The 22,897-nt window shown below is 31.9% G+C and overlaps 1 protein-coding gene across 1 annotated transcript in view; it reads right to left on the reverse strand.

Annotated features, from left to right (window-relative positions):
- The window catches only part of LOC127736906 (uncharacterized), a 176,149-nt gene that overhangs the window by 65,307 nt on the left and 87,945 nt on the right, over positions 1-22,897 (reverse strand). The window contains exons 5-11 of the mRNA XM_052247471.1: positions 14,211-14,308; positions 13,104-13,229; positions 10,567-10,641; positions 9,240-9,348; positions 6,831-7,100; positions 5,176-5,247; positions 1,287-1,369 (exon numbers count right to left, since the gene is read on the reverse strand). Coding sequence (XP_052103431.1) covers positions 1,287-1,369; positions 5,176-5,247; positions 6,831-7,100; positions 9,240-9,348; positions 10,567-10,641; positions 13,104-13,229; positions 14,211-14,308 — 833 coding nt within the window. The remainder of the gene's footprint in view (positions 1-1,286; positions 1,370-5,175; positions 5,248-6,830; positions 7,101-9,239; positions 9,349-10,566; positions 10,642-13,103; positions 13,230-14,210; positions 14,309-22,897) is intronic.

Consider the following 22,897-nt stretch of genomic DNA (forward strand, 5'->3'; position numbering starts at 1 on the left):
CGTCGGAAAATGTCTGTACCAAGTCAGAAAATGCCAGTTGTTTTTTCATCCGTTCTGTTGGTTGATGGAGTCTAACGTTTGATTTGGTCAGTTTTGAAATTGCCTTGGAGTTCGTTATTTTTGTTATACTTTTTTCTTCATATCTTGACTTTCATCTACACATTGAAAATAAGGGTCGATTGGTTTCAGTTTTCCTATTGTGAACTTTTATTTCTGTGTAGCAACATTCCTGCAGCGCCTATGTATAGCGCAGCGTGGACACATTTTATAATTTTCAATATATATATATATCCCAGTATAACTGTGTTTGTGTTTCCTATTATGATTTTCTTGATAAAGGGTTGCTGTTTACAAAGAAGATGTTAAATTAAGGGTTCCTAATGGTAAAGTTAAAAGTGTCCTTCGAAAATTTTACAGAGAGAAGATATCTTGAATTAGTTGGTCATTATGGAATATCTGTGTCACATAAAACTACGGGTATGTTTCAATTGTCGCTTTAATCTCGTCCTCTTTTCCTTACCATACACGACTTTCACTCGATGCGTACTTGCCATGAGAAACAAGACGGATGCCACTTATATAAAAAAAAATATCTGGTTACCCTTTCCATCAACTTCGATTTGAATTTTAGGTTGGGTTTATATTGCTTAGTCTTTGGTTTTCTCGCGTAGTGTTTGATGGTGATTTTGTTTTCGGTCACCTTTTTTTTGCACTCTGAATTCGAAAACAAAAAATTACTATGAATCTAGCAATTTACATCCTTCAAGTATACATATGACATCAGACATCCGTATCAATTTTTTTTGTTTTTTGTTTTTTTTGTTTTAGAAATTGGCATAAGGGCTTTAAATTCTTGCTAAAAACCTTCATATGGAGATCTTGTCATTTGAAATTTAGATATACGCCAAGTCTTCACCCAAATATATATATTTGCTACAAGATTGATTTCACAAAAAATTTCAAAATCCATGCGTGTGAAATGGCTATTTCATGTCAATAACGTCAATTTCGACATGTGAATTATGTCATAGTAACATAATAAGTGATATTTCTGCATTAGAGTGTCAAGATTTATTCACCTGTTTCATTCATCTATGAAATAATGGTTAAAGGTTTGAAAACATTTCCTGCAAATAATGGCTTCTACCGTATTTCATCCTTTCATTCAATATGAAAAGTTTTCTAATTCCAAAAACCATTCATAGATATAACTTTCATAATTAACATGGCACTACAATGAAAACTCTAACTTACAAAAGAATAATAGTTTCCCATATTCAAATTACCTTACATATAGTGCAAACCGCTCTTTTGCTTTTAATTTCGAAACCTCCTTGTCCTCTGGGATTCGTAAGTGTCCTAAATCTGCCTAATAATGTAAAAATATGTGAAAAAGGAGATGCAAGTGAACGTTTGAAATGAATTAAGGTAATATAAAACATCAGTAAAAATATAAATAGACGTAAAATACAGTATGAATCGTATTAACTCGAAACAGTGCGCGACCAGGTACATTTATAGGAAAGGAATTTTCTGCTAAACATTACTTATTTGTTGGAAGATTACAATTTCATATTGCAAAGTCACGGACAAGCCCGGAATGGCAAAAAATTACAGACGTGGAGTCTATGATGAAGTTATAATATCGCCATTAATTGTCTCTACTGCTTACATAATTCACTCCGTATGACAACAATGTCATATTATGGGGAAAGTAACACGACTAAAAAGGCAACAATATAAGATGGACGAGAGTGGACATGTGGAGTTTATGATAGAATTTTGTTTTCTTCCGGCTAATTGGATATCTGTATTAACGAAATCACCAAAATTAGAGGATGGTCTTAAATATCGTATCAATTTTGTAATAGATCTTAATGATGGCTTAACCAAAGAGATCAAGTTTTTAAAAAGAAATAATCAAAGAGCGGACAATATTGTCATTGTATTCTTAGTTTTAAGTTTACCTGACAATATGTGACGCAAGGACTAAAAGAAATGAATGTAGCGACATCATCACGTGATGTCAGTCTAAGGAAATTCGTTATTAGATATTGACGAAATCTACATGCTCAGTTGGTATAGATATCAAAAGAATTGTCAAACACGTTAAGATACGAAGGAAAATATATGGTATTTCAGTATTATACAGTTCTACACTAAATAGGAAAACATTCTTAAATACAGAAGATTAGTTATACAAGTATGCAATAAATATTAAGTATGATCGCAGCCCGATATGAATTATTTGCTTATTTCCATTTTCCTGAACGGACTTCGGTCGATATTATTAACTTTGAATCTTGACTAAAGAAAGGTGACATCAGAACTGGGGTCTTTGTCTTTCTAGCAGTATTATGTAAGGATATATACAATAGACGTTGCAATCCGATTTAAATATTTGACACAACATCCAGACACTTTTTTCCTGTAGCAAATTTGGTCGATTTTTAGTTTCTTTGTCGACTAAAACTCAAAAGGATCCTTTCCTTCATTATATGTGATAAAATGCACAAGATAATAGCAATTATATATGAAAGTTTGATTAAGCATTTAAAATCGCTTTCTTGTACAAATGTTGGTGTTTGTAAGTACCTTGACCTTGGACGAAATGACATCATAATCAATCGGTATTTTCTCTCATTTTGTGTGAAAACATATTCAAATAAGGCAGCAATTCCATATAAGCATTTGATTTGCAAACCGGAAACCAGTTTCTTACACAAATTTTGTGTATTTTAGAAAATAAAGTCATTGCCAAATATCTCATTGTTCTTTTACATAATCTGGTAAACTATATATGAAAGTGAAATAAATTGTGTACATGATTTAGACCAAGTTCACAATAAGGGGTCTACAATTTGTATCAATTGAAATACCGACTGTTTGTTCGAATAGAGAATATGTTATTTGACATGGTTTACAAATTTTATAGGGTTTTTTTTGTCTTTCTGGCTATATAGGTCATTTTTCTACTCAACTCGTCAAGCATTTAAATGTCGTTTGGCGTTAAATGTTTTGGCTCTAGCGTTCCTGATTAAGGTAAATTCAGAAAAGTGCATTAGATACACCAATTTTTATCATTATTATTTTTTTTCACGTCTTGCATATTGATAAATGTTCTACTTCAGTGTTTTTTGTTATTTATAAAAAAAACAACGTAACTATTTACCAAAACTAAGATAAGAAACTGAATATTTGCTTTACTATTCTTATACATGTAAATGAAATACTATTCAATTACAAGATGTGAACAATCTTCCAAATACATCGATTATGTCATAAAACTTCGCTTTACGGAAATTCTTATTTAAATTGACTTGAAGTAGTAATGTTTTATAGGGTCTTTGTTATCAAGCGCACATTCAATTAGCTCAATTTTACTATGTGAGGTTTTATAAACTGCGTGTCTTTCTTCGCTTCCGTTTATTTATTGTTGAATTGTCTTTCATTCTATTCGATTGGATCCTACCTAGGTTTCGTCTTATTTTTTTAGTAGATTTCACTGCTGTTTGGACAGAGCTTTTTTTCTTTTATAAATATCAAGATATTATGAAATATAGTTTTGTTCTCCGAGATAATTATTCTATATATTTATAATAGATGATTCCTGACCAACAAAAAATCTAGAAAAGTGATCTACTGATCATAGACACCCCGTCTGCGGCAATTGAGAGATAAAGATTTTGTGATATGTTTGAATGGTTCAAAGAAGTATGAAATGTAATTAAAAATAACGAACTTGATAATGGCAGAAATTAGTTTATGATATTAGTATAAAATTAATTACAAACATTGACATATGATAAGATGGATAATCACTTGAAATAAAGGAATGCTGTGAAAAATGAACTTATGAAACCATTGGAATGATGAAAGTTGATAAAAATATGGTTTTAAAAAGTTTTGGATTAAATGCTTCTGTTTAGATGTCCAAAACCCTTCATTCTTCATTTAGATTGCAATTAACTTTTTTAAATCGTTCTCGATTTAACATTCAGGAACCACACAATTTTGACTTTTTTCCAACAATCAATAACCATAACTCTGGAACGGTAAAACTGAAACGATCAAAATGAAACTTATCTGTATTCAAGTGGTCCAAATCATTCCATTAAAATTTCAAAAAGGGTTTCTCCATTTATTACCCGAAAACTATAATAAATTGAATTTTCCCTACAATAAAGTACAATAACTCTTAAGTTACAGAAGTGAAACGCGACAAAAATCAAACTGAACCCGTGTTTGGTGGTCAAAAATATTATATTAAGATTTTAATTAATTTCAAAAAACGGTTCTCTGTTTGTCTACTGGAAACCAAAAAAGTGTGACGCATGGACAATACACGGACGGACATGAGGATTCCTAAATACCCCCGACTTACATATAAGTATAATTTGGGTTTATATTTTACATCTTATGCAAGATGAATAACTGATTAATTTATTCTTAAATACAACGTTAGTAACATGTAGTATATATCATGGCGGATTGATAGAGTAAAAAAAATAATAAAAAGGTAAAGAAACAATGTATTTATTTTGATATAAAATATTTCACATCAAGTTGTCTTTCTGCTAATCCAGGACAAATTGATGTTAATGATTTAACTCAAATCTTTAAAGTCAGAATTATACTTGCAGAATTTCTAATGCAATACTTGAACTCATCTTTTTTACTTTGAAAATAAAACTTAATAAAATTGGCTCATCCGAAGCTCTTTTCTCGATTTATCTCCATGAGAAAAACTCATGCTTATAAAATTGAAATCTAAGGATGTAAATATCATTGAAAGTCATTTTTCATGTACTGAAATTGGTCCATAAACTACTACGCTTTGTAATTAATCTTCGAAAATATTGCATGTTTCATTAATGAACAGTAAATACATGTTTAAATGTAATACGGATTTATACTTATAATCATTAAGCATACATGATGCCTTCTTCCAATTTTCTATGAAATCGCCTGGTGTGCCAAATTATTTGCCTGGTACAAGTATCTTTGACAAGTTTTTCTTGGGCGCTCTTTAACTTCGTTTTTTATTTGAAATTTCTACTGTTTTTATTATTGCAGACTTAACCCGCATCTAGCGTACCAAATAATAAGCCTGGTATCTTTGATGAGCTTTTACACGAGGAGATTTTACACATTATTATAGCATTTTGTACTTACCGAATTTTGTTTTATACTGTACTCCTTTAAAGGACCTGTTGACTTTAGCAAACCTCTACATACACTGTAAACCTAATAAATCAATGGATCTTTCGTTTAATGATCTAGTAAGATTGTGTTATTTTGAAACAGGATTGTATAGTTGTCTCATTGGCAATTCATTATATTACATCTCTTTATTTTTGAATTAAGGTTAACGTTATCAAGTTTTGTCTAAATAAATTTCTATCGTTTACAAAAAAAAATCTCTTGATTGTTTAAAATAATTTATAGCCATCCAAGTGCCTCTGTTCATAAAAATTGGAACCGTAGTGTAAAGTATTCAACATGCGTAAATGATTTATCTATATGTTACATAAAAAATTACTTAACAATACAAAAATTGATATAATAATTACCTAAACCAGAGGAAGTACTGAGTGCAAAATTTTCATATCACGTGTAACGAATTCAGCGTCACTTCATCAATTTTAAATATGAAAACGATCGATATGTTGATGCTTTAATATCAAATGTAGTCTTTCGCATGCATGGAAATTACAGCTTTTCACAGGGAAATATATATCGACGATCAATACTCAATTTCACATTAAATGTTTACTTTATTATTACTTAAGGGGTCAATTTTATTATAAAAGAAGCTGTCGCGTAATGGCTAGAATTTATATTGGATCTCTTTTAAAACGCAAGGCACACATTTTGTTTAATTTATAAAAATACGTCAGTGACAAACTTATATACATTCTATAATTCGAAAGGTCACTAAGTCTCCACCCTCTGGTGCATAATAAGTCGGTAAAAACGAACAATTTTTCTTCTGCCGTAGTTGAGTTTCCGATGAAATGACCTATGAAACTGGTCAAATCCGGTAACAAATATGTTTATCTATGAGACACAAACCCTATATTTTGTATATGTCAGTTATCATGCACTACAAACTGCTCAGAGTCTGAAAAGACCATATTTTGTGCTCGAGCACAGATTTTACTTGAGAAGACTCGACATACTTTCTATTAATTAAAATCGATAAATGAGTATTCAACGAATATCCAAGACGAAGTAGTAAGAAACTTTTTAGCCTCTTTGAAATGGCGTTTTACTTTTTGAATACGCATGTATATTCCCGGCAAAAAAAGACATTTATCGAATTCGTTCATTATGTTTTTTTAGATCGTATAGTCATTACTATACGCCTCTCTCTTTTACTGTATATTACTGCTTATGTTTAGAATCTCATTCAATACATTTCGAGTGTCCAGGTGGTGTTGACACCACAAATTACTTGAATTTAATGACACATCATCACTGCTACCGATCGATAATATAACACAAATATGCTAGCCGTGTGCAGAATGTCGTTCCTCCTCTGGGACTAATCGTAAATTGATACGCTTGAGTATAAAAGTTTCAAGAGACAAATTCTTTACCATATTAGAACAACAAAATTTTACAGACATTAACTGAGAAGGCAAAAATCTCTGAGATTACTATTACCTTTGGGAATAAATTCTTAGTAAATAAACACAATTTCAAGCCTTAGTTTTCAAATTAGTATTGATACGCAATCACAACACTGATGAGAAATTACCATGTGTCATAGTCATAAATTTATATACCTCCTAGGGAGGATACTAGAAGTAACTGTTTCAACATACCATATCTAGATAGACACAACTTGTTCTGTTCTTGTTTTCCCGAAGAATACCAGACCATTCTTGTCTGGACCAGTATATTCTAAACCCTGCTTCAAACAGCGTTCTTAAATGTTTTAGTGCAGACAAGTACTTGATTCCAGACTTAGGATCTCCATAACTAATCCGAATAGAAAGCTGTTGTATTTCATCGAGCATTCCACTGTTGATCACATGATCAACAATTGTCTCAGTGAGGTTTTCCACATCAATAATAAGGATACCCTGGCCATTCTATCGATATTGAAATAAACATGTATTTTAGAAGTAAATGGTGAATACTTTACATACAATGGGACATACCATTGTAGAAATCTTATAGTATATAAAAAAATTGTTACAATTAGTTTATAGTTCTAGTGGAATTAGCAACAATTTAGACAAAAAAAAATAAAAAATTGATTTGTTTTGTTTCAAACATTTAAACAAAAAATGAAATTATGAAATAGCATTTCAATTTATCAATCATTTTAGTTCATAGTTCAATTGATGTCGGAAATATCACTGATGTGTTATTGGCTTGCAAGTTAATATTTTAACCTCATTTGAATCAGTATCCATGCGATTCATCATTGAAAAGTGAAACAAGAAAGCCATCAAGGTAAAAAAACATCAACTGAGGGAACCGCATGAATTCCACAAAGAGAGAAACCGGGTGCGTCGATAGTGTAAGTGTCCCCTGCTTATCATGCAAAACGAATGGCTGTGTATTTGATATTTTCGGTTTTTTTTTCAATTTTTTTTTTTTTGCTTCGTGACAATCTGATATGAAAGTGCTGAGACTTGCTAACTTGTTTAACCCCGACATAACTTTATGTGTCTTCCCCAAGTCAGCAGCTTCTAATTCTTGTTGTCGTTGGTTGTTAGTGCATTTTTTTTTTTCGTTTACTGTTTGTTTTCCTCTTTTTATACTACTGCTGCATTTTTCTATTTGATCAATTTTCTTGATGGAAAGACCTTAAAGTCAGATCATGTCCCAGAAAGCGATTTACGTGTTTTTGTCCCTATTTAAAGGGTTTTATGTGTTTTAAAGCTTTTGTAGGTTGACCTTGACCTTTGACCCTACTACTTGTTAAAGGATATCTCAGGAAACCTAATACTTACAGAATTCGTGAATAGTGAAATATATTTGGGTCATTAAAGCGCAACTTTGTTACAATTCGACCGATTTAACTTTTCCGTAAGGAGCATAAACCCCGTTAACGGTTTCTGAAAAGACAGAATTAAATTTAACCCTTAAACCAAAGTTTAAATACCCATGGGGTCTTTTGCAATGACATCGGGGGTCAATGACCTTGACAAAGGTCATAAGGTCAAAGGTCATAAGGTCACGTCCTCGATAAGGAACTTTGTGTTTGTTTACCCTTTTTAAGGGTTTATGTGTTCTTCGAGCTTTTTAAAGCTTTCTGAGTCTAAACGAGTGTAAATTTTTCAAAAGGAAAATTTATCAATTGGTTAGGAGATATAAGCCCTCGTATTCAAATTTCTAGGATGACAGACCTTTTATTTTATAATAAATCTTCAAACTTTCATTGATTTAGCATTTAGGTTTTTTCTGAAAATCATTCGAATAACTTTGCAAAGAAATTTAATAGTTTCAGGTAACTAAGATATGTGCGTGCTTATTCGTATATAGAAAAAACCTGTAAATTTGCTAGCCTTTTCCGCATGGAGATATTTAAATTGAAAATGGCGTTGCAAAAAAGACAAACAATTGTGATGCCCTGATACAAATATGAGTCTTACCTGCAGAATCCTGCTGAGGTCAGTGAAGAATTTAAAGCAAATTTCAAGAGAAAAATGAAAATCAATTAAATAGAACCTTGTCGACACCTACCCTTTCCGTCAAAATATCAAGATACTATTGTTTACATCAAACTGAACCCCCCTCTCCCCCTACACATACACAAACACTTTGATTGGATGAAATTAAGGGAGATCACAATTTACACTACTGATTGGTCCTATAGGTTACAATTGCTCAATTATTCACAATGCATTTTCCTTAGCGTACTTTTTCTGTTTGAATCCTGATAATTATAAAAAAGGCATATGAAATGCCAAGAAACTAAATTTACTAACAATGATTAACACGACAGATGTCACAAATTAAGCAGGAAGACGGGGAACGGGAAAAAAGTTTTAATTGTTGTTAAGGAGTTATGGCCCTTAATTCATTTAACAATCACACTTTAAATTTTTTTTCTAAATCAGTTTTGATATCATTTTGACAGCCCCTTGTTCATCTGTGTGAGCAAATCATTTTTTAGACTGACCCGCTATAGTGCTCGCTTTATATTCTTGAGAAATTCACTATCAAAACAAAAATTGCTATCATTTTTTTAAGACTATAGTAAGCTGGCCCCACTTTACCGATTCCTCTGTCACTACATAGCTCCATGCATCAAGTTTGATGGACTGACCATCAATAATATTATTTTCCTTTTTTGAAAGACATATTTCATCAGTTCCAGTCTTTTTGCTAAAAGAAAGAAATATATATGCATATTTGTGTCTGTGCTTGACCATCGTATTAACAAACAAATAAGTTAAGAATTAAGTACGATAACATTCTATTGTGTTCATGCTTAATATTTTAACACTTTTTTTAAACAAAACGTTTTGTGTATACATATCGTTAGCTGGTATTCTTCTCATGGGATTGAAACCACAACATAGACGCATTTACTGTTACATGAACTGCTTAGTTAAATTTGAATTGACTATACAGGCTTTTCGATGATTTTAGTTCCGACTAGAGTTGTTTTACTTGTTATCCTTAAAAACTTACTAGTCCTAGTAGTAGTACTAGTTTTCTAGGTTATATCTGAGACAATTTATTTGAGACTTGTCTGTCCTTTATCCTGTAGAATATTTGTGTTGGTAGTTTCTATGGTAATTTCTTAGGATAAGATAAGAACAATTTACCAATCCGCTACTGTATAATGCTTTACTACAGAAAACTCTTAACCAAGAGTAACATGATAGGGGTTACTAGTGGCTCATGAACAACTGATAACCCTTTCGAAAGACATGAGTTCAACCCCGACCTTTTGACGCGTTAATTTCCAGGTTACGTTATCAAAACGGAGGTTAGAATTATTATATTTATACATAACAACAAACAAGAAATTTCATGTTGCTTTGATTAATTCGCCGTTTCTGATAAGTATGCTACATACCAAATTCTTATTAGACTCTCTGTTTAGATATCCAATCGCACTTTGTATTTTGCGTTTACAAATTGTATTTGTATAACAAATTTTGTACTTTGGCAAACAAATGCAATTGCTTGGTAAACAACGAAAGTACGATCGGCACAAACGTTTCTCCAACTTCAAGTATACCTAAGTCGCGTGCGTGTGGCGTTTTGTACAAATGATATCGCACATTATTCTTTTCTCAAGAGCTTGCATCAAATTCTATTTAGTTATTAAAACGTCGCTCAAGAAAAGAAGAAGTATCATTAATGCCGGAGCATCGAGCTTGCTTTAGTTGCAACAGAGTTGCTAATTTGACTGTGAAACCAATATTTATTTCTTACTGACTTTAATGTGTGGTTTACTTTGTCTTTAATCCTAGTAAATTTAAATTGTGATGACTTTATTTAAGAGTTTCTGTATTTATGATAATATCGTTATTCATATAAGCTGTAATGATGGCAAAACTTATACGTGAATAAATAAATAATTAAATGTACCTTGGTTTGTGTCTTTGAACGTTGATCTTATAAGTCATGTGGATACTTTGGACATTTTCATAATCATTAACTGTGCTATAAAATAATTTCCCATTGCTATGTTATGTTTTAAATATTTACACATTACGATACTAACATTTTCTTTCATTACTTAGCACTTCTTTATTTTAAATAGGTCACCAGTATTTCATCAGAATATCTGTCACGATAAAGGTAATAAGATATTTTAAAGATTTCATAAGACACTTAGGTGCGGCAAGTAGTTCATCGCAACGTAGTAAACATGCCAAGGGATAACTATGTAACCAATACGATTTTTCAGTCTCATAGTAATTAATATATCTTATTGATATAAACCTATGACACCAGAGCACATTTAGAACACAAACCTGCTTATCGTTTCCAAATAGACTAACTTTAATAATAGGTGCTCATATTTGATCTACAAAATATAGCCTGCAAATCAGATACATGTAATCTATATATATGTATATATATATGAAAAGCTATAGACGGTTAAGGCTGCACTATTTAGATTTACGGATTACATTTTCTATAACAATGTTTTCTATATTAGGTTTTTGTACTTCATATAATAACATTACCGGTACCAAACTACTACACCAGCTGCGAATTTCAACAATTAATATTTTTAGCGTGATGATCGAGGTAAAAATAAATTAAGTCCAAAACCTAATACATGCGTTGACCAGATGTTTAAACCAAAAAGGGGACCAAATGTAAAACAAAACAACTTACTAGTAGACAAGAAAAAAAAGCTATGAATAAGGTTGATAATTCCTAAATTTCAAATGATTTCCAAAATTGTACAGAGAAAATAAAAAAAAAACAATGACCGTATTTTATACTTGTATCAAAGCTGGTAAAGCCTGCCAATAACAGTCTACCTATTAGAAGTAGTTACAATATTGGTAGCAATTTTGGATTTGGAAAAACATGTTGAATTAAAAGTAAGTATAACAATAACAGAAATGCTGTTATAAGCATAAGCTTTTCAAGAAAGTAGTCCTAGTTTAAGATATAGTGCATTCTCTTCGGGGTTGACCAATTTAACATTAAGTTAAGTTTTTACATGCTAGTAATTTCGTTACTAATGCCTCCGTTGAAACCGAATTATTGACTTAAGTTGGAATCGGATGTTGTGAAGCACATTTAGAAACTGTTGACTTTGCAAAACAATTTTCCCAAAAATCAAAACCGAATAATACAAAGTGAGCATAAAGAACTACACTGTCCATACCGTAAAAAAGATTCATACTTATTAATTTAAACTTGTATATGAAAAAGCCAAGCACAAAGACAGGTTTTTCTAATTTAGTTTAATATAGTCTTGAACACATGTTCCATTAATTATAGCATTAAGTATATTATCCTTTTCCGAAAATGATTGAATTTTTTCCTATCTTTATTCTAAAATATATACATCTTTTAAGACGTATATCTTATTATATCCCGCTTCGAAGAGCGAGACTTACAGTAATGGATGCACATCTCCGTCTGTTCATTTGCCCGTTACTAGTTTGGTTTCACGATAATAATCAAAGTACCGTTTGACTGAATACTGATTTTTTTACATAATGTCAAGGATCATAAACTACAGGTCAATTTTGATGATTTTGTTCTGTACCTTTCAAAACTTAGTAAACGAAATGAGTTGTTTTCGGGTGCTGATTAAAGTACTATTTGAAAAAATCTTTTACAATTTATAAAAAAATGTCATTGATCCTAAAATATCAGTCAAGTTCGATATTTTCGATGGTTTTGACATTTATCTTTCAATGGTTATGCACTTATCTATCTTAATTTTTTTATTTATTTCCAGATGATAATGAAAGAACTGTTTCACAAAATCTATTTAGATTTTAACAAAATATTATCAAAAATACGTTCTATTTAAATTTTTTTTTATATATATATATTTGCTGTTTTATGGGATTTCTGCGAGCAGGTTTATCCTTGATCAATAGATTGTCAAGTTCTACAAAAAAGTAAAAATAACAAAATACCAAACTCCCAGAAAAATTGATGACGGAAAGTCCCTTATCAAAAGTCAAAAATCAACAACAGCTCAAACACATTAAACGAAAGAAAAACAATTGTCATATTCCTTACTTGGTACATGCATTTTCGTTTGTAGATAATGGTTTAATTTATGTATATTTTAATGTTTTCTCTTTAAATAACCACCAAAAGCCTTATATATTTGGAAGTGGACATTTTTAAACTGACATATCCACAAATGAGCTAATTATTTCATAAAACATAAGTGGTGTCACTTAGGCTGTCTTTTCAGATTTTTGAAATTTTCCTTATTAAGGCAAACAATCATTATATGCTTGAGAACGAATGAAACCCCTTCATCAGAGTGAATTTTGGCAATCTTTCCTACGGCAAAAATAATTTTTTTTTCTTGATCTTACGGCTTTGCCGATGACACATTTTATAAACATATTTATTTTCTTTATCTAAATGAGTAAAACTATTTAGTGAATATCACATGGTTTTTATTTGTATACCTCAGCACATGGACAACTGTTTTACTGTTTGGCTTATAACATCCATCTGTACAAATATTCCATCCGTTCTTTACTGATCCATGTCGACTTCGTTTAGCGCAAAAATATTGTATTGTTGTTGTTATTCTATAATAAAAAATAAAATGCGTTTATAAACAAACAGATGAAGTTAAGTAAGAGAAGAGACAATAAAATAGCTCATACATAAGTCTTAAGTTTTACCAATGATAAATGTTCCCGGATGACATTTTTAAGATATGACATAGTACATATATTTGTGTTGGGAGTATGACACAATTCAAGAAACTCGTCCAAATCTTGTTTGTGTGTTTTCACAAAGAAAAATTCTACGGGAAAATAAAATGATGACATAGCAAATCTTCCGGGTCTCAAGTCATAATAACCGACACCAAAATATACTCGTAAAGAATGCTTTATAAATAAAGGCAACAGTAGTATACAACTGTTCAATAGTCATCATTCGATTAAGCAAAAACAAATCCGGGTAACAAACTAAAACCGAGGGAAACACATCATCTATAAGAGGAAAACAACGGAACAACAGAAACACTGAACTACAACAAAAGCAAACGCCAACATACATAGAAACGGACTGTCTGATAACAACTGCCATATTCCTGACTTGGTACAGGACATTTTAAGAAAAAATGGTGGGTTGAACCTGGTTTAATGGCTAGCCAAACCTCCCGCTAATATGGCAATGTTAATAATACCGCTAAAAAGACAACACTACGTTAATAAAATTGACAAAGGTCGTCCTTTCCAGTGAAAAATATTCAAATATCCGTTTTACAAATAACCCTCTCTTTTAATCTCGATTGGTTTAGTGACAAATGGCAAACAGTCAATAAAAATACAATATAAAATCACAGCAATAATAAGCAATATGTATCATAAAATGATCGCAGCTTATGAATATAGCTCAATTTTTAAAGCTGCTCATATGAAACCTCACACTCCATACATGTTCTCATAGTTCTTTCACCCAACTAGGTACAAAATGTAATATTCGATGTACTTATTGATCAACGAAATTATACAAGATAATCATACTGGTTTGTATTTTCAGGAAATAGCTGTAAGTACCTTTGATATAGACAATCAATAACTTTTTTGGGTAATGCTGTCAAAATATGGTCAGGTGGAATGAAGAAAGTACCATCGAAAGTCCGGTATTGTTCAATCTGAAATCAATAAATTACTTCAGTTCAACCCGTTACACTATATCACAGAAAAAGAAGTTAAATTCTTTCATGATCAAAATCTGAAACAAATATACTATTTCCATTACATCAATATTTTGGTATTACTTGAATGACTCATATCAAACAGGCTTTTTGTTGGTTGATACAAATACAACACACTTTCTTAAAGTAAGTAATTTGTTTAGTTTTCAGGCGTAGTGTTCTTTAAGAACGATTTTGTATAAAGCTATTTTCGAAATATTATACGATAATCAACCAGATTGGTTAACTTCTTTAAGAAAGAATCAGATGATTTGTTCAGCTTTCTTTTGTTTACATCAATATTTTGGAATAAGGAAATAATGAATTATTTTAAAGTCATAATTTGTTTAATGTATATATTTTGCATCTTTGACAGAAATTTTACAGCTTTGAGTTTTTCTGGCTTTTTTAAAGGCAGTGTTTTTAAAATAATAATAGCTAGTGGTAGTAATACTTAGTTTTGTGTTTAATGTATACAGATCTTTCGATTAATTGAGGGATGAAAAGCTCGACTCAATAGACAACTTTCGAGTTCGTTGCATTTCCGTCAAAAACTTTGGTTTTAGTGAACATCATTCGTGCGTTTAGGAGCGTCGTCACTTCCGTTCCTATGTTGAGCGATTGGTTAAAAAATGATAATGCTATATTGCACGAATTAGTCGGCAAAATAAATTCTTAATGTTGATATTTAGCACTGCTATCATTAAGGAATTGTGATTAAGTACTTACGGAACAAATATTATTACTAGTTTATCCTGCATAATAACGATCACATGGACGCTTGATGAACTTTAATAGAGCAGGGATACAGGCGATCCCCTCTATCTGGTAAATGATGTCACAAAGGCGCACACAATTGACGAACTTTTCCGGTGAAGGAGATAACTCGAATGTGGTCTATTGACGGAGAACTTTTCCAACTTGTAAATCCATAATAATATAAGGTAAATGTAAAGTTCAAGGTTCAGTATTTTATTTTAGAACATTTGAGGAAAAATGAATGCGCCAAACCCTCTCCCTAACCTTGGACAGTGGTGTAACAGTACAGCATAAGAACAAACTATAAAAATCAGTTCAAAAGGGCTTATGTTATCAGATCGATACAAAGCAAAAAACATCTAACGAAAACACAGACCGAATAGTTTATTCTTCCGGCCATCCAGAATAATAGCTTTTCTATGCTGTTATGCTTTTTGCGGCCATACATAACAATGAATAATGCAAATGTGTTTGGTTAAGTGATAATTGCAGCATCCCATGGAGAATGTAGTAAAACACTGAGAATTGTAACTATTAAATTGTTTGCACGTTCTCCGCGAGGACAATGCTGATTACAAGCTTAAGATAAAACATTCTGGCAAATAGTAATAACTGAAAAAAACTAAAATAAAACTGAATTTTCATGGGAATAAATTCCTCACGTACAAACTTTAATATATTTTTTTCTACTGGCTGTATACTTCTTTGGAGCACACTGAGTCTCCGTATATATCAGTAGAAAGTCAAGAAAGATAAAAAAAAAAAAAAAAAAAAAAAAAAGAATATGAACAAAAAGATTGATATGCAGCAAAGACACTTCTGAATTAAAATGGCATTAGCTACGATTTAGACAAAAATTTTAAATACGATTCTTTTTTTTTTGTAAGTAATAGTAAGAGTGGAGTTTTGAAATACATTTTCGTTATAAGTAGTCCGCTTGGCCAAAAATTGTCAAAATAAGCTCAAATATATCGCTGATATACTATTGACTTTCAAGACAATAATTTAATCTCAATTAAATTAAGAATAATTCTGTGATGCCATGCTCTACGCTCATTTTAACATCATGGGTACGCATTATTTGTGTCAATATCTTTATACCGAGCGTAAGCGAGGTGTAAAATGTTGACAAATATAATGCCTACCCATGTTAAAATCATTTCGACTCTAATAGGAAAATTTAGAACTTTCGTACTTCGAAGCAGGCCTATAATACAAGTTCGAAAGGCAGCCATTATGATTTTATGAAGCCAAACGATATAGAAAATCTACATCTAAAACTTACTTTAAAAAATAATTTTATTTAATTTCCTAGCAAGATACAACAACACAAATGTCCGTTTTGTTTCTCCGGTGTTTTCAAAATACAACTGACGTTGCAATTTCAATTGTGACGTCAATCGCGTCCATCCCATGTTTCATTGCAATTAGAACATGGATTTGTTTCCAAAGCTTAAGAAGGACGTCATGTTAGAATCCGTATCCATGTGACCTTCAATTCAACCCCTTAGCTGGAGATTGGTTACGCGTGTGTTCAGCTATTAAAAGGAAAAGAATGTCAACGTTGAAAGCGAAACAAGGAAGAACCATTTGGTTGACTGATTAAATCCACAAAACATCATTCGTATACAGATAAAAACAATGACAAACATACTTTTAAACATATCATATGAAATCAAACAGACCTAGAAAAATCCAATTACAAGTGGTCGCTATCTATTTATATCTATATTTATGTTTATATCGGATTATATGACCGTTGAAAGTCTTTGGGTGTGATTTCCATGGTTATTTAGATGACGTCTAGACTTAAATACACACGAAACGCTGATACATATTATCGAGTCTATGCATTGTTAATTGTTAATTTTAGACATTTTGTAATTTGGATATACGTTTTAGTATGTTATAAATCAAATATGAGAATTTGAGTCAGCTAATGTCCCTTTAAGTCACTTGGCAAAACAAATAGTACAAAAAAGTTTCCATTTACTAAAAAACAAATTAAAATGTAAATGAGTTTGCTTCTTATTATATATCATCATTAGATTTTGTCTCTTACTTTTTAAGGAATAGGGGCTAAAAATGTCTTGCTTTAATGTTCTATCTATAAATTTCCTGCAAGTTTAGAATCAGGCAAGCTGTTTTGACCATCATAAGCATCAGTGTTTTATAGCATTAATGGACATCTTTGGTTCCTAAAGAAAATTCTGAATTTATTATTTCCTTGAACTTAAGTTCCAATGAAGTCGTGAAATGAATTGGATTTTTTTTATTTATTTTTTTTAACCGCACATCTAAACTGCCCTCAACGTAAAATTGTGCTTATAATAGCAAAAACATAATATTTCTTATTGAGAAAATCAATAAAACAGAATAAAATTTAAAAAAGTGGGGTTATAACCCAACCCTATCTGTGCATATGCCTAGATCTCATGGTGTAGTAGAATTTGGAAATCATGCAGCCTACTACAATTTTATTTGGTCGATGTCCTGCGTTTTGCCTCGACTTTTACGGTCAAAGGCAATGGAGTAAATCAGAAATTCCAATTTTATTTCACGCTATATTTCTCTTTTACGTGCACACGATTTTGATTTGGAGTCTCTCCTATAAAATTAGTTGTTACAACAATCTCATTCTCTCTTATTTTTTTTTTCAGGACAAATATATTTCACGATATCCATTTCTCAAAAAGTCCATTGCAAACGCGACTTTACAATGTAACACCTCATCCGGGACTCATTTGGACACATGATACTGCAGCTAAAATCGAATATTTGAGCACGTGCAAACTGATGGTCAGAATAATAAAGATTTTTACATATTCTTTTCGCTAGCCGGAAAAATAGACAATTTGTTAAATAATTGCTATTGGGCGTAAAATAATCAACAATCAATCAATAACATATGAAAATAAAACTTTAAAAGTCACTGCATTCGAAGGGCTTTTCTAGATTAACTTCCATCAGGTTCGCTGAAAAACAAAAATCTTGAAAGTCAAAGAGTGTCAATATTTGAGAAGCTACATAACCACAAAGGACATAAAAACATAAATTAAACAATATAAGTCGAAATCTACCAAAGTTTCTAAACAATTCAAAAACAATATCATCAGAAATTCAAGAAATCTTTGTCATAAATCATATATTTGTGGAAGCACAAACAATATGGTTATTTATACCATCATGGACTTCACAACAAGCGGTATCGACCCATAGCTAGAAAATGAAAATAACATTTTATAAATCGATTCGTCCGAAGCGCTTTTCTTAGTTTATCTTCATCAGGAACGTTAAAAACCAAACTTTGAGAGCAAAGGATTGTAAAAACTGTAGGTACAATATGAACAAAAAGAATACAAAAAGAATAGCCGCCAACGCAACCTAAGTTAAGATCTCCTTAAGGGAGTTATAAATTTGTCCTAAATCAATTCAAAATTAAGACCGTTTTGGTGATTATTCTCTAAAATGCTTTATATCATCATCTTTCCAAAATGTTGATCACGCTTATTTTAGATAGGATTTTAGAATAACATGTTATACGTAGGAAAAATGCTGTCATATCACGTGGTTAGTGAGGGTGCCACAATAGGTAAGAAAGTGTTTCGGTATTTACAGAACTAAAGAATACAAAGTTTCCTAAGAAATTTGGGAATTTATTTGCTAAAACCACTTAGTGTGAATACTCATAATAGTAATGATATAGGCATTACGTTTTAGCTATCCCAACTTTTCATATCAGATATACCCGATGAAAGTAGTATACATGCGTTTGCACAAAAATTGGCTTTATATTTGCTAAATCCTGTCTTCAATCTTTAGATGTTGAAAGTAGTTGTCCACTTAGACTTGCTATATCTCTATTTCTAATTTTCTTTTCTTTTTAATTTACCCCTTTAAAAATTTTACTGCTTATTTACTACTGTTGTTTTCCATTCGTTTGATGTGTTTGAGCTTATGATTTTGCCATTTGATAAGGGACTTTCCGATTTGAATTTTCCTTGGAGTTCGGAATTTTTGTTTTTTTACTTTTTACTGCTATAACTAAGAGACTGCAATTATATTGACACCTGCAGAGGAAGGTTTCTCCAAGGGCAATCAGTGTAATAAGGCATTTAGTATCATGTACATGCTCTTTAATACACTAATGAAATGGGATGATTGTAGTGTAGAATTATCAAATAAGTTCAAACTGTATGATATTTTTTTATTTGATATGTTAATAGTAATCGTTTTGTAATACTGTTATAAAAAAGGAGAGAAGATACTTTAGGAACAATCAAAAGTCCAAAAACATTGCCAACAATCTAATTAAAATTAAATCTCCGCACTTGCTCCTCGTTGTTTATATGTCGCGCGTGGGAGATCTAACAACAGCCGCTTGAGGGTCATGTCTAGGGTCAAATTTGCTGTAGCCAATCAGCGAAGGTGCTACAAAGTGTTAGGGTATTGGACTGGCATAGGAGTCTTAGTATCGTCTAGAGGTCTTCCGAATGTATATAAACAAAAATGGCAGCCCCCATGCGAAAAACGTTTCGTAACATACAACTGTAATAATAGTTTGTATTATTGCCTTCCGAGGTTAAAATGGCATCAAGTGAAGTATGCACCCCAAGGAAAATATCAGTATGAACAAGCATTTGTGTTTTATGCGGTTTTTCTTTCATCCAATAATTTCTTGTGTTGTTACTGGTTTTGAAGTAAACGCCGAAGTAGACAATGACAATGGCGTCTGTATTAAATGTTTTAGAAAAGTCCAACAGTCAATCAAATTAAAGAATGATTCATTAAAAATTCAAGAAGAACTAAGTGACTAACTTTGGGTGTCTTACCACCTGACCAATCAGAAAGATTAATTGCTAATAGATTTGTTAATCTGCAAGGTGGAACAAACAATAATATAAGCTTAGATGAATACTTGAGAGATGTTGCACAAGGATACAAAAGTAACATGTTCAGGACATCAGACAAAGGAAAGTATCCTTCAACACTCTAATGAGTATCCTCACCTAGTTAATTTTGCAAGCCAATTTGATAACATTACCAATTTAACAGGAAAGAAGGGGTTCCACCATATACGGTCATACCGAGCTGATGTTCAGAAAATTGCAAAAGACCTACTACAAGAAAATGTACTACATGTAACATATAAAACTTCAGGAATAATAACAATTAAGTGCAAGGAGCTAAAAAAAGACAAAAACCCATTTGACAGTGCATTTATAGGACTTCGTACATTGATTCATCGCCGTGACATCAACCAACAGTCCCCTTCCATCGCCTTCAAATCCACATATTTGAAAAATATTGCTTGGAATTAAATTATTGTGAATAAAGTGTGCAGGTTTAATTTTCTCTTAAGTCATAACCTTAATTAGCTGGTACTTTTTTAGTAGTTTGCTGCTGATATTAAAGTGTCATAAGTCAATGAGACATCAACCCAACAAACAAAGTAATGAAATACTTTCAGTTTAGTTGCAGAATATCATGGGCATTTTGATTAGGCAGAATAACTACCTACAAAAACATGTTTATAAAAATGTGGCATGATTTCTAATGAGACAACTATTCAAAAGGGACCAACTTATTTTTCTGTATTAAAGTTCACTGTTCCACCTCTGACTTTGAGTAAAACCTATAGCAAGCTAAACAAAGACCCGAAATGACTTTATGAAAACATCAAGCACGTTTGTACAAAACAACAATGAGATAAAAACCAAACTTTTACAGATTTGTTCACAAGGCGACCAGCATGCAGATATTTACCCTATATGTACATGTAAAGAGCTGTTGATAAAACTTATACAAGGTGGTGTTGGTTAAATGTGCTTTCCTGAGTGATGAAGTTATTAGTGCACATTATTTGGTTCAATTTCTATCTTAGTCAAATTAAACACAGTAACTTAATATAATAAAATGCTCTGCTGGGCCCAGCTTGATACGACTGCAGAGGTCGAACCCTGAACAGTTGGGGCAAGTATGGACACAACAGTCAAGCTTGATACAGCACTGAATTTGGATTGTGATTAAATATTTGACACAGCATAGGTTTCTGACACAGAATAAATGTGGTCTAAGAACTTATAAATTTTTAATTTACCTATTCTAACACAAGTTATTGACTGGAAACTAGAAAAATGCTTGTTTTTTGGCCCCTTTTTGGTTCAAAATTCCTAAACATTTAGGAAAATTATCCCCAAACTCAAACCTAGCTTTCCCTTTGTGATATGGAACCTTGTAGTACAATTTCAGAAGGATCCATACACTTACACACAAGTTATTGTCATGAAACTAGAAAAATACTTGTTTTTTGGCCCTTAATTACTAAAATTTTGAGGCAATTACCCCCAAAATCAATCCCAGCCTTCCCTTTGTGATATGGAACCTTGTGGTACAATTTCAGAGAGATCCATACACTAACACACAAGTAATGTCTGGAAGTTACAAAAATGCTTATTTTTGACCCCTAATTCCTGAACTGTTGGTACCATAACCCCCAAAATCAATCCCCACCTTACTTCTGTGGTATTGAACCTTATGGTAAAATTTCATGGAGATCCATTTTCTTAAACTAAAGTAAGAGTGCGAAAACCAATGTGTCTTCGGACGACGACGCTAACGTCATACCAATATACGACCGCAAAATTATTTTGTGGTCGTATAAAAAAGAAGATGTGGTATTAAGTCTATATTTGACTGTTTTCTTGATGAGCACATTGGTCTTGAACAAAGTTGTAAGTAAGATATAGTCCCACTTCATGTAATTGTCTTGAATATGCATGAAATATTTGCCACTGAAACCCAAGTGAAGAAATCAATAATCAATCAACCTATCAATGTTCATTTTGAGCAAAAATAATCATCCTCTGTGTATACTGTTGGCTACACCAAGTTAAATACAATGAGTTTGCTATATAGAACAAATATAACATCATCAAGAACAATGAACAAAAAGGTCAAAGTCATACATGTCATATGAACCATGCCAAAACTTAGCACAAAAGGACATACATCAATAGCAGTAATTCTATACACCAAAGATAGTTGACTTGTTGATCAATAAACCATGAAAAGTCAAGGTCAGAAACCAACCAGAGTGATTTTTATAGTTCGTTCCTGTGTTGTACTGTTACACCACTGTCCCAGGTTAGGATCCTGCTAACATGTTTAACCCCGCCACATTCTGTATGTATGTGCCTGTCCTAAATCAGGAGCCTTAGGTAATTCAGTGGTTGTCGTTTGTTTATGTGTTACATATTTGTTTTTCGTTCATTTTTTGTACATAAATTAGGCCGTTAGTTTTCTTGTTTGAATTGTTTTACATTTGTCATTTCAGGGCCTTTTATAGCTGACTATGCGGTATCGGCTTTGCTCATTGTTGAAGGCCGTACAGTGACCTATAGTTGTTACTTTCTGTGTCATTTGGTCTCTTGTGGAGAGTTGTCTAATCATGCTCATTGGCTATCATTCCACATCTTCTTTTTTATATAACATGTACATCTTACAATAATTCCACACCAAATATATTTTTCTGTTTGTTTATCATGTTTATAGTAATCGAGATGCAGACTTGACCCCGAATATATGCTTGTTTCATGAAATGAGGTCAAGATTAGGCGAATCTGCAACCATATCTGACAGACATGGCAGACATGGTTTTCTCTTTTGAATTTTTTTCATATTTTTCTGGTCGGGGCCTTTTGTAGCCGACTAAAGGCATGGGTTTTTCTCGTTGTACTACAATTGCTTATATCAAGTTATTGAAAAGTCTGGAGGGTAGTTGTCTGA

Source organism: Mytilus californianus, unplaced genomic scaffold (assembly GCF_021869535.1).
Source record: "Mytilus californianus isolate M0D057914Y unplaced genomic scaffold, xbMytCali1.0.p SCAF_4, whole genome shotgun sequence".
Lineage (NCBI taxonomy): Eukaryota > Metazoa > Mollusca > Bivalvia > Mytilida > Mytilidae > Mytilus > Mytilus californianus.